Below are 13,885 nucleotides of genomic sequence, written 5' to 3'. Positions count from 1 at the left end.
TTCTGACATACAGGCGCACTACGCTTTTTTTATACGCCCGTCAACATTTTGACGGGATGTATTATAGTATACAAATGTACGGCGTATGTCCGTCCGCCGGGCTTCTATATGTTGCTCTGTAACTTGAGAACCGCTTATACATTTCATGAAACTTAACATACATGTAGTTGTTTCTTATGATGGTTTTCGGAATTTACGGTTTTTATTGAAACCATTTGTATATGCACGCATCTTTGTCGGAATTAAAATAAAATCAAAACATTTATAAATATATATATTCCTTTTGTCTTCGCATATCTTACATAAACATTTTAACAAGCTGACCACACTCTTACTTATAAGTTAGTAAACATCAAAGTCGTGCTCATATGTCAAAACATTTTGTTGGAAAAAAAATAAAACAACAGCAAAACTATTTGTCCTTAATTTTTATCATTTTAAAAAAGAACAACACATTTAATTATGAATATGTGAAGCATAAATATTTTCGATACAATTGTTTTCAATTACTTAAAATAAAAAGATCGTGGTTGTTTAATCAGTTGCTATGTTATTTGGCACGTGTCAATCGGTTCATTGATTTTCGGCATATCAAAGAAAAACCGGCACGTGTCTAAATAATGTTGAATATTTCGTTTATTTACGAATATTTTTTCTGTAAAATTTGAAATTTATGCATTAAATATCATTTTCTAACATGATATATCAAAATAATACTTATAACAGCACTCCTTCTAGACCTTAGTAGCATAGTCAATGCCTTAGTGCAGTAAGGACTCCTTAGCAGTGTTTAGACGTACTGAAAAAAAGCATCCGTCATTCTTTAATAATCATAGAAGGTTAACAACTACATGTAGTCTGTTTCCCGGCCGTTATTGAAATTCTTGACAATACCTTAATATTTGTATATTCCGAAGGCATACTGAATGTTTAACCAGAGACATATAATACATTATATTATATGTCTCTGGTTTTACGGAGCGGACCAACCTTGTTAACAACATACTATTGTGAATTATTTTTTCGGATAACAATCTTTTAGACATACATTAAAAACGGTGTCATTGATAAGCAACCATGAACACAATGAAAAATAAATCTGTGAAAGTGTTCCATGTTTATTCCATTCAAATAAAGACTTGTTTTGTTAATACCATATTTTTAACTATTCTATAAAAAAAACACACAAAAAAAAACAAGATTATATCTTAACTTGTAAATTCAATTTCAACTTTTTAAAATTTCTCAAATTAAAATCCTTCTTAAGGGCATACGATACAGTTTTGATCCTGTATTTACAAGTTCATGAAAATTTGCATATAGGCTAGTTTTTACCTGATTAAATCAAATATGTAATAAAAATATACCTTCATGTGCTACTTTTTGAGTAAAATGAGGTCGAAATTTTGTATATTTGCTCAAAATTCAGATTTGTGGCCGTAATTTCTTTTTCGAAAGAAAGACATAACTTTTTTGTTATAAAAGATAAACACAAATTGTTTTTTTGTAAAATAATCGGTAATTTCTGTAATTTATAAATATCATAACAAATATACAATTTTTTATTCAGAAATAACTCATATTTATCAAATGTTCATGAATTGAGGAAAAAATGTCATTTTTTACTGCATGTTTATCAAAATTAAAAAAAATCCTCTATTTACAGTTTTATAAAATTTGGGTCACATAATCTCCCTGCAAAATGAAACAAAATGCCGTTTTGAAAAATAGGGGTCCATGAACTCGTTTTCAAATTAAATCAGCTTGAATGATGAAAATCAGTCGAAAAATGCATCTTTTCCCGATATGTCACAGTTTGACGTCGCGAAAATAACAAATTACGTTAGCAACGTCATTGCCTTCACTGTAACTGTATCGTATGCCCTTAAGGAATATGATGATACATGATATATTTGCCTGATCTTATATTTGTTTAATTAAAAATTAAATAATGCCTTCATATAATGTTTATTTTTATTCAATTTTCCACAAAACATATTTAGCTTAGTTTAAATGAAATTCAGAACAGAGATTTCTACCAATATTGAAGAGGATATATATTCGTGTTAATTCACCTCAGTTTAATTTGTGAATTCAAGTTTGACATTTAACATTTTAATCCGCAATACACATTTACCCGACAATCTTGTATAATGTATTTTCTCAATGGAATAACATAACGTGCATGTGATCATCAGAAACTAAGACAAAATATTTATAACGGTATTTATCAAAACTTAAATATTTGAAAATATCTTAGTAGCATATGAATTGGCCAAATAAGCGAAGAATTAAAATCTAGCATAGTTCAACCAAGGATTTGTATACTAGTAGTTTCTTTTAAATAAAATATTGTTGGTGTTTTGGCGACTAAATCAGCAACATTGCCGTTATAAAATAAAAATATAAAACTTTCGCCATCTGATAATGATAGGTTAAAATGTATAATATTTGTCTTAAAACTACATATAATGGGTATTTTAGAATGAAATGAAGTTCATCTTCAATAGTAGAGCTACAACACATGTCATCTCGTGGACTTCTTTTCTTTCATACTTTACAGTTTCATTTTTTTAGTGGAGCTACCCCACGTCTAAATTTTGCAAAAGCACTTTTGTTTTTAATTGACAGAATATTTTTAACAAATAACAGTTGGCCAACAGTATATTTTTAAGTCCATTTCGCTCAGTGTAATAGAAATTACAATTTTAACTCTTTTGTCGTAGAAAATTTAATGTCAATTTCATGTTATTGTTTGTACGTACAAAATGTATCATTATATCAAAATGTGTAGTCCCAGCCAAGATTTACTGAATAACCTCGAAATATTTACAGATGATAAAATATTTACACAAGAAGTCATGAATCTGTATGAACATGTTAATTAAGTGTTCACAAGAAAGTAAGTATGACTGTAATTTATTTAAAGTCGGAACAAATATATATACTTTAACCGTGAGAAAAAATATAAGCTTTGGTGAGCTCTATAACCGACTATCATATAAAAACCGCAATGTATGAACGTTACACAATTAGAGATGAATGTTTGACAAATGCACATTATTTGACGAACGCACGATACACGGTTAAGAATGAATGATTGATGAACGAACGATACACGCACGATTCACGGTTAAGAATGAATGATTGATGAGCGCACGATACACGCACGATACACGATTAAGAATACACGATGCACGCACGTTACACGGAAAATACACGGAACGATGAATGATGAACGCACGATTGGTACACGCACGATACACGCACGATGCACGCACGCAACACGCACGATACACGATGAACGCACGGAATAATGGTCAGTTTGAATTTTAGAAGGTCTGTACGTAGTGGACATTTTGATGCGTTTCGTAGAGGACAAAACCGTTTCGTAGTGGACAAAAAGTTTCGAAGTTGACATCAACCCTATCATTTGTTAATAAAAACATAATAAAAATTACATGAAACTAATCCTTGTTATTTGTTTTGCACGAATATAATTTAAAAAATATTAAAAAAAGACTGCATGGTAGTGGTAGTGTCCACTACGAAACGTTTTTCTCTCATACTTGTTTCGTAGGGGACCGTTTCATAAGGGACGTATTTGCATGTTTTATTTTCCCCCCACAATCCCTATATTGCAATAGTAACAAGACTGATTGTATTCATCAAAGTATTTATCAAGCTGTACACTGATATTTTTTTCATAATTTTAAAACCAGATACTGAAGGAGATTTGACCCGTTTCGTAGTGGACATTATCAAAAATATGGTATCACTCTGGTCCATTTAATGTGCTCAATTTTTCTTATCAACAATTTAAGCATCACTTCTTTTGTAAGACCCTAATGTTTATATCTCTTGCAAACAAAAATGACATTGATTTTATAAAACTGTTTATTGGCAAATTTTAATGACTTCGTTTCGTAGTGGACATTTTGTGAGGGACACACCTTCTGAAATTAAAAAACCTATATTGGAAGCTGTTTATTAAAATATGTTGGCTCTGAACATACTTTTGAATTATTAAAGAACTTATGTAAAGTAAAAAAAACATTTATTTCTTCATTTTTTTACAATATTTTAGAGTATGAATGTTGAACAGGCGGTCTAGGGACATGCCATTTTGGTTGTTTTGGACCATTCAAGAGTCAATATCTTATCAATCCCTCTAAAAATAAACTGTTTCTTTGCTTAAAAATGTTAAATCTAATTCAATGTACTGACTGCACAAAAAATTACTTGCAAAGATCAAACACATTTTTTTTAAAGTGGCTGGGACAAGAAAATACGTTTTTATTGAAAAAACGCCCATATACGCCAGACGCGCGTTTCGTCTACAAAAGAGTCATCAGTGAGTCAGTGACGCTCGAATCCAAATAGTTAAAAAGGCCAAATAAAGAACGAAGTTGAAGATCATTGAAGACAAAAATTCCCAAATATAACTAAGGTAATCCATGCCTGAGGTAGAACAGAAAAAGCCTTAGTATTTCAAAAAATTCTAAATTTTGTAAACAGTTTATTTATAAATATAACCATATCAATGATAATTCATGTCAGCACTAAAAGGTACTGACTTCTGGGCTTGTGATACCCTCGGGGAAATAAATCTCCAACAGCAATGGCATCGACCCAGTGGTTGTAAATAAATTCATCAAAGGGACATTCAAACTCATAAACATCAAATAAACCGAAAACGCTATGGCTAAAAAAGAAAAAGACAAATAGACAACATTAAAAAACAAAACGCAACATAGATACCTGAAGTCTGAGCAACATGAAACCCACCAAAACTTTGGGTGATCTCTGGTGCTTCGGAAGGGTAAGCAAATCATGCTACACCCGAGGCACCCGTAAAAGGCGAGATTTTATAGTTACGACAACAACAATTTGAACATATTCCTGGTCATCTGTCGAACAATTTAGCTTTTAAACAAATATTTGATTAAATTAAAAAGAAATGCATACAATGAAATTTACACTAATAATATAGCCTAAAGATCAAGGTAGAAACCCTTCGAAAAAAATGTCCCTCTATGAAACGGTATGTGCAATATTGTTCTAGAAAATATCTGTATTATCAAATAGTATCCTGGACATCACCATAATTCTTAACATTACGACTATATTATACAATTATCTGATTACTAACACAATCTTATATTAATAGTATTGTAATTTTTATTATTATCAAATACATCGAATATCATTATTACAAACCTAATCTTGAACTATACCCTATTTTTGTAATTATATAAATTTACCTGTGCGTCTCTAGTTGGGTGACATATATTATGGGGGGTTCGGCTGAGATGTTTTTATGTGTTGACCTAGGTTGTTTACGTGTTCATTGCTACTCTGTAGTAAGTCATTACTTCGGTGTTGACATGCATATCAATGATATAGTCATTTTTATGATTTTACTGTTTGAGTTATTCTAAATACTGGATTTTCTTATCCCAGACAGATAACCTTAGTCGTATTTGGCACAACTTTTTGGAATTTTATATCATCAATGCTCTTCATCCTTGATTGTCTTTCATTACTATTTTGACCTGAACGTCACTGATGAGTCTTGTGTAGACGAAACATGCGTCTGGCATATACATTATAAGTCTGGTACCTCTAATTTTTGTTCAATGCAATTGGTTTTTTCTCTCTGAAATTGTATAACATCTCACAGCGGTATACTAATGTTGCTTTTATTTATCCATCCCTTATTTGACCGATTTTGTATTTACATTGATACTGTATCATAGATCGAATTTGTTCGTTCAGTAAATGGTCACTTGTATTAATATGTCTTTTGATTGAGTTAATCCATTTCACTTGATGTTTCATGGTGTGTCTTTCTATGTTGTTATGTTAAACTATTTTTTAGATAAGGTGAAGGTTGGTATCTTTAAAACCGTTAAACAGCTGCGTTTTGCTCCTGTCCTTAATCAGGATGCTGATGTTTAGTAGTTGTCGTTTATTGGTGTAGTTCGCAAATGTTTCTCGTTTCTCATTTTTTACATAGATTAGATCCGTTGGTTTTCCAGTTTGAATGTTTTCACTCTAGTCATTATTTGGGCCATTTAAAGCTTGCTGTTTGGTGTGAGCCAAGGCTCCGTGTTGAGGACAATACGTCTTTGACCTATAATGGTTTACTTTTACAAATTGTGACTTGGATTGTGAATTTTCTCATTAGTACTCCTACCACATCTTCTTATATCTACTAGTACTATAAACTGATTATTCGATATTTTACACTAATAATAAGATCATTTCTTTTTAATATTCAGCTATGCATTTGTTTTTACATATAAGACAACGATACTAAAAAATGACTGAAGCCCGCATCATGGTTCTGGATTATCTAGTAGTGTTGAAAACCCTTTTCGTGGCCTTGTGATGTTTTCTGCTCGTTGGTCGAATTGTTGCCTTTGATGTATTCCCTTTTCCCATTCTAAATTTCATTTCAACGAATACGATGGATATTTATATTGAATTGATAAAATATATTTAGCCAATACACATGCTATAATTGTTATCCCCTAGTCTTAAGAGTTCAACAAACTAGAAACTTGATAGGCATCGATATACAATACAATAGTGACAATATTTTTATTTTAAAGAAAGTAAGAACAAGACTATACATTTATAACAGTATATAAAGCAGTGAATATAGCAATATACAGCATATACTATGGCGGGAAAAACAATACCATTTAAACTTTCATAAAAAAAAGTTGACTTTGTTTATTTACCTTTACAAAACTAGTATGTCATGCTCATTAAGATAATTTTAACAAAGATGTCATTAAACTTAATAAGATATTCTATATTGATCATAACTTATCATAACATATAATCAAATTGCTGAAAGACGACACTCAAAACTGAGAAAATGGAGATCAGCTACACGTTTGCTGGAAGAGGGAACTGAACACCGAGGATAAAAAACTTAACTAGACAATTTTAACTAGAGTAAGTTAAGTGCTGAAAGACGGCACCAAAACTGAGGATATAAGATCTACTAGACAATTGCTGAAGACGGCACCAAACACTGAGCGTATAAGATCAACTAGACTATTGATGAAAGACGGCACAAAAGACTAAGGACTGAAGATCAACTAGACAACTGCTGAAAGAGTTAGACGGCACCAAAGACTTAGGACTGAAGATCAACTAGACAAATGCTGAACGACAGCACCAAACACTAAGGATTGAACATCAGCTAGACAATTACTGAAAGAGTTAGACGGCACCAAAGACTTAGCACTGAAGATCAACTAGACAACTGCTGAAGGACGGCACCAAACATTAATGATTAAAAACATCAACTAGACAATTGATGTAGGACGGCACCAAACACTAAGGATTGAATATCAACTAGACAATTACTGAATGAGTTAGACGGCACCAAAGACTTAGGACTGAAGATCAACTAGACAACTGCTGAAGGACGGCACCAAACATTAATGATTAAAAACATCAACTAGACAATTGATGTAGGACGGCACCAAACACTAAGGTTGAATATCAACTTGACAATTACTGAAAGAGTTAGACTGCACCAAAGACTTAGGACTGAAGATCAACTAGATAACTGCTGAAGGACGGCACCAAACATTAATGATTAAAAACATCAACTAGACAATTGATGTAGGACGGCACCAAACACTAAGGTTGAATATCAACTTGACAGTGCTGAAAGACGGCACAAAAGACTAAGGATCGAATTTCATCTAAACAATTGCTGAAAGACGGCACCATAGACCTAAGAATCGAAGATCAACTTGACACAATACATGATTTTAAACAATTTAAATCAAACTCATTCAATTATATTAAAGATTGAAACTAGTGCAGTGAGCATTTGTAACATTTTCATTTTTGAAACATGATCATAATTTACAGAGAAACGAAAAGAAACATGAAATAAAATGTTTAAGAGATTTTCATTGTCCACCAATCATTTTTCACAACAGCACTGGAAATGAAAATATTATAAACATTTTTTAATTATATTTGATATCATATAAATTCATTTGTTCTAGACAACGAATCAACAGCCACCATCATCTTCAGTAAATAATTATCTTTTGTGGTCTCAATCATAGATATTACTTTAACGTTATTTTAAAATACTCTAGACGATGTAGAGGTTGCAATATATGTATATATATATATATATATTGGTATAGAAATCTGTTGTTGAAGACCAAATGTTGACTACACGACTTTTATATTTGTCGTTTTGAATCTGCTGTCTCATTGATTTATACTAAATTTTCTTCATTTTTTACATATACATTATACATCCAATATAATAATCAAAGAACAGATAAACGTAACAAATACAGTTAATTGCGACTAACGGTACGGCATATCCAATTAAATATCTTGGTTCCTGTTGTTATTTAAACATAATTTTCTCTGTCGTATACAGCAGATTTTCTCTGGGTTTCGGACTTTCCAATTGTAATTGCAATACATTGATTTGTTTAAGATGAACAGAACATTTTAATCTATGTTGCCTATGTTATCTGCTGTACCGAGAGCCCGAAGCAGTTGTGTAATAGTGCATTTAATTCGCCTATTCAAAAATAACACGAACAAGTATATAATTATAAGTATGCAGACGATCACCCACAGTTTTTGGTGGGGTTCGTATTGCTTAGTCTTAAGTTTTCTATGTTGTGTCTTCTGTACTATTATTTGTCTGTTTGTCTTTTTATTTTTAACCATGGCGTTGTCAGTTTATTTTCAATCTGTGAGTTTAACTATCCCTATGGTATCTATCGTCCCTCTTTTGGATATAAATATGTTCAAAGACAGATAATTGAAAAATGCAAAAAGCACAAAATACGGATTTTTTATAATAGTTTTCCGTAATAGTTATATGCATTTTTACGCTATCCAACAATACAAGTAATATGTTTATTTATACGTACCAAACATAACCAAATAAATAACCAAAATGGACAGAAGATAGTGAGACAGATATTCAGACAGATTTTGTCAGCACACCTGAAATCAAAATAAAATATCTCAATGATTTAAAATTTTAGTAAAAATATAAGTCAGTTTTAAATCTCAGATAAATTGAAGTGGAGATAAATGAATGATTTTATGTAAATTAAAAAGACAAAAGGATCTGTAACAATTTATTCAACATACATAATATGTATAGAAAACTTCGTTGAACAGATAGTCCTGAACGTTGGTTTTGAAGTTCCTGTTTTCAATCCAAAGAACCAAATATATTAAGCAGATACTGTTGAAATATGTTTAGCAGGTATAATATTTTGACATTTTCTTTGGTTTCATATCAATATTCACAAAACCAATTATTATAATACTTCGCGCATGTACGATTAAAGATTCTGCCTGGCCATCTTTTGTTATCATATATCTTACCGTTCTTTATGTTCTTGTACTAATGTAGGTCCTGACTGGCCATCTGTTTTCAGCATATATCAAGGATCTTACCGTTCTTTACGTCTCTTTACTCTTTACATCTGTTACTATCACGAATAGAACCGTTCTTATTTGTACTTTTACTTCTGTCGCACATACCTGTCCTTCTGTTACTACCTTGGATCTTACCGTTTTATTATGTAACTGACTTTACTTATGTTGGTCATGTATGGCCATCTGTTACTACCATGGATTTTACTGTTTTTTTATGTACTTGTACTACTGTATGTTTTGCTCGGCTACCTTTTACTGCAGTGAATCTTATCGTTCTTTATGTACATATACTATTGTACTTTCTGTCTGGTCAGCTCTTACTTCTATGGATCTTGTCGTTCTCTATGTACTTTTACAACTATAGTTTATATCTGACCATCTTTAACAGTTTTGTACTTACCGTTCTTTATGTACTTGTACTACTGTTGATCCTCCTTGACCCCCGGCTACTACGACAGTGGTTGATTGTTGCTGTTGCTGCTGTTGTGGAGGAGGATAGTATCCCTGTGGAGGGGGTCCCTGTCCATACTGTGGTGGAGGTGGTCCCTGTCCGTACTGTGGTGGGGGTCCCTGTCCATAAGGCTGAATAGAAAATTCAACACTCGTAATACTAACTAAAAATCAAAATGATTTTTTATGACAACACAGAATTAATAATAAATATCGCTTCACGGATGCATGAATCCAAGAGTGGAATGATCCAACTGTGCGATACCCCCCGTTGGGTAGTCAAGGTAGTTTAACACCACCCAAGTAGTATTCTTAGGTGACTGCCGTAGACTCTAGAGAGCAGGATGTATCGACAGGTTACCTACTCTGTGGTATGACATTGTAGTGCAATTCTACACACGACAAAAACATTGAAAAACAGTTAATTTTGCCACAAAATTGCACCGATTGTAAGATTGATTTTACTTTTTATTAAATTTGCTCTTTGTTGATCGAAAACCAGAATACCCTACCATAAAGCATGTAATGCATTTATTTGTTAATATGTATTAATGTTTTGTTCCTTTAGTTCAATACGCTTTGGTTAATATCAGAGATTAAGTACACAACTCGTGTGCTTTGTTCATTTAAAGATTATTTTTGTTTAATCATTTTGATAAATGTGCAGCGAACTATTATAAGGAATCAGAGTTATGCATGAGGAGGGAGATAACTTCCTTACTTTCATGTGTACTCAAGACTTAAATATCTACAATCAAACACTATATTCGTATTTGTATTCCAGTACCAAAGTATTATTTAATGGGCGTACATACAACAACAAGACTTTACAGCCACAAATGCAAACAGGGGGAAATCATTTATATTATGGAAAATACTAAGAGTATCGTTAAAATATAATTTAAATGAAGGAGGGTATTTAAACTTTAACTTACTTTTCATCGTGAATGTAAATTTATAGCTATTTCGCTTTCAAGTTTTCATTTTAATTTCTTTTTATATTGCAGCGTGATCGACAAGTCCATAGTTATCGAGTTCTTGCCGAAATATCCCAATCACAATCAGAAAGATACCATATTACATAGATTTTCTGAGTAGGTACACTGGACTCCAATTAAGACACCTTTTTCTGACCCTGACTATACCTCAGTCTCCTTAATGCTGTTTGCTTAATGCTTAATAAAGCAAAAAATTCAAACTTATAAACTTTTAGTTCCACTCAGCAAAGAATGAACTGACGAAAGTGCTTACTAGGGGATGTCAACGTATATTTTTCCGCCTAACAGAAGTTACAATGGAAACGGACCATCTTGAGGGTATAACGAACTCTAACAAGGAAAGGTATTCAGTTAAACAAGGCAAGTTTCTAAAGTATATTATGTACCAAATTTTTTTTTGACATCTTCAAGTTGCGAAACAACCAAAGAGCGAAAGAAAAAAAACATAGGCCGAAGAAGAATAAAAAAATAATCAGAACGATATCAAAAGTTCTTTCCGCGGAAAAGTGGAAAGACTTAAAAATGGATTTAATATTAAGCAGTTTCATTACATTTGTGTTTACTAATTTTATGTTTGACACAATTCTATTCATAAATCATCATAATTCAAAACCGCAATTTTCAGAAAATAACACAATAATTTCAATGGTTAAGTCAAACTATGACTTGAACAGATTAAAGACAAGATTAATCGATGGGAAGTGAACTTAAAAAGTGGTTTTATATTCCCTCAACATGTTAATTTTAATAGTTTTGAAAACGAATTGCACTTAAAAGTGTCATATACAATGACTATTTTTGCCTAGTATGTTGTTTATGTCAAAAGCTTATTTCAATTTTACCTTATAGAGAGAATTTTACCTTTTAGAGAGAATTCAAATATACCAAGCACTTGTATTATTTCAATTAATGGTTAAATAATAATAACAAAAATACGATAACAAAAAAACATATTTAGTAGTACACTTGTCTACAAGACGACAAAATGTCCGCTTCAGCCTAGAGCTTTCATCACGTTTTATAAAGAAATCTTTATATTAACTTTTTACAGTTATTCCAGCGTGTTATTCATCATTTTGTTCATTGTCATTTTCTTTTTAATAAACTTATACACTGTTACGTATCGGAATCAAAACTTGAACTTACCGCTGCCATTTTGTTGTAAAGAGTGATAACAAGTTGAAAAAGATTAAAAGAGAGCGCCTATTCGAACAAGAGAAGACATGTTTGACTGTTTTCTGTAAATTGAATAACCCACTTTCACGAAATAGTTTCAGTTACGTGGAAATTTCTTTGTATGAGACTCCGATTATAGCCTATGAAATGTTATCAGATATTGTAAGAAAGGCGTGTCTGTTCTATGTTTAATATTCATGTATAGGTGTAAGCGCATTTATCTAAACTGCAAAGTAAATCATCATGTAGTGTACTTCATGTAAATTGTGCAGATTGGTATAATCCTATAATATATTATCATAATGATACTTATTTTGTTCAGTTCTTACAACATATATGTGTAAAAAGATGATTATTTAAACGAAAGGGTATTTGTCAGATAGGACACTACATTTACTCCCCCTCGAAACAATCAATAATGTTTTCAGAAAATAAAATAGAGTTTATACAAGTACATTAAAAAACTATCTGCACGGTCCTTTGTCGCTTTATCGATACATTTTGCAGAACCTTTTCAGAATGGTCTCATGTCTTAGCCATCTTTGCAGAAAGCACTTTTGTTTTTGGTTTGTCTATTTAATTCTACCGCCAATTTGGTTTTTTGGTCGCTTTTAATTTCGATAAGATATTTGGACCAAATTATGGTATCGAACAGTGATTGTGCTTTTGAAATACATCCTTATCGACCGAACACTTTTCGCTACGATTATCACTTAGTTTTCTCGTTCACTGTTATCGCTTCTCCTCACAAAACATAAACGATAAACGTTGAAATCTTTTCTTCAAGAGAGATCCAGTTTATACATACTTTTTTGTGTGTGACATAAGTGTGATGTGGGAGTGTCATATAAACTATAACTAACCAAGAACTGTGGTCGGTTTGTGTGAGGACCTTGCCCAGTCTACTGGAATAACATTTAGGTAGAGGTCAAAGTTTAAGGCTATGTACAAAATTTCAATTTGGTTGTGATTGAATCTCCGCGGAAGCCGTAAAAGTTTTTGATATAAGTTTTTGTCAAATAGTTATAAATTAGATAAAAAATGACGCAACACCAATTCGAAATTTCTACATTCAAATATGAAAAAGAATATTTGTTAGAATACCTTCTTATCTTTACTTATAGTCTGAAACTTTCAGTCTTTAATTTGAGTTTGAGATTCTAGAACTTATTAACTTGAAAACTTGTTCTAGGCGAAAAGTTATTACAATATACTAGATTTCAGCCATTGCTATAACTTCGTTCTTGTACATTTTGAAGCCATAAGGTCTTTAACGTTCAGTCGGAAGACATTGTCAACCGTTGTGGACATCATTATATAAATGTTTGCATGGTGTAGAATTACCCAGAATGTGTATTTTTGCGATCATGTAGGTGTCAAATACCACAATTAGTAGCTCATTAACATTTTTTTCAAAGACAAGAACTATAAACTATAAATACCAAGAATTAATGCAAAACAGACTGTCTTTGGACGTTTTGTCCCCGAGGGTTTCACCTACCCAGTAGTCAGCACTTCGTTGTTGACATGAATATCTTTTATATGGTCATTTTTATAAATTTCCTGTTCCAAAACTCTCAATTTTTCGAATAACTATGGCTTTTCTTGTCCCATAAATTTTGACTATAGCCGTATTTGGCACAAATTTTTGGCATTATGAATCCTCAATGCTCATCAACTTTGTACTTGTTTGGCTTTAAAACTATTATGATATGAGCATGAGTCATGAGTTTTATGTAGACGAAACGCGCGTTTGACGTATTAAATTATAATCCTGGTAGTTTAATAACTATTTACACCAA

At 31.9% G+C, this 13,885-nt stretch overlaps 1 protein-coding gene across 1 annotated transcript; it reads right to left on the bottom strand.

Annotated features, from left to right (window-relative positions):
• Positions 1 to 6,632: 6,632 nt before the first annotated feature.
• LOC134712693 (uncharacterized) lies at positions 6,633 to 12,195 on the bottom strand. Its single transcript, XM_063574482.1, has 4 exons — positions 12,054 to 12,195; positions 9,860 to 10,041; positions 8,940 to 9,015; positions 6,633 to 7,975 (listed from the first exon to the last, which is right to left on the bottom strand). The coding sequence occupies exons 1-4, from the start codon at positions 12,060 to 12,062 to the stop codon at positions 7,958 to 7,960; spliced, it is 285 nt and encodes a 94-aa protein (XP_063430552.1). The 5' UTR covers positions 12,063 to 12,195; the 3' UTR covers positions 6,633 to 7,957.
• Positions 12,196 to 13,885: the final 1,690 nt, after the last annotated feature.

Source organism: Mytilus trossulus, chromosome 3 (assembly GCF_036588685.1).
Source record: "Mytilus trossulus isolate FHL-02 chromosome 3, PNRI_Mtr1.1.1.hap1, whole genome shotgun sequence".
NCBI classification, from domain to species: Eukaryota; Metazoa; Mollusca; class Bivalvia; order Mytilida; family Mytilidae; genus Mytilus; species Mytilus trossulus.
This window is presented reverse-complemented; position numbering and strand designations above follow the sequence as displayed.

Excerpts from the sequence above, each read along its gene's own strand:
- LOC134712693 (XM_063574482.1), bottom strand. Across the intron at positions 9,016-9,859 it reads GTACAAGTACATAAAGAACG|GTGTGCTGACAAAATCTGTC; the intron begins GTAAGTACAAAA and ends TTTTGATTTCAG.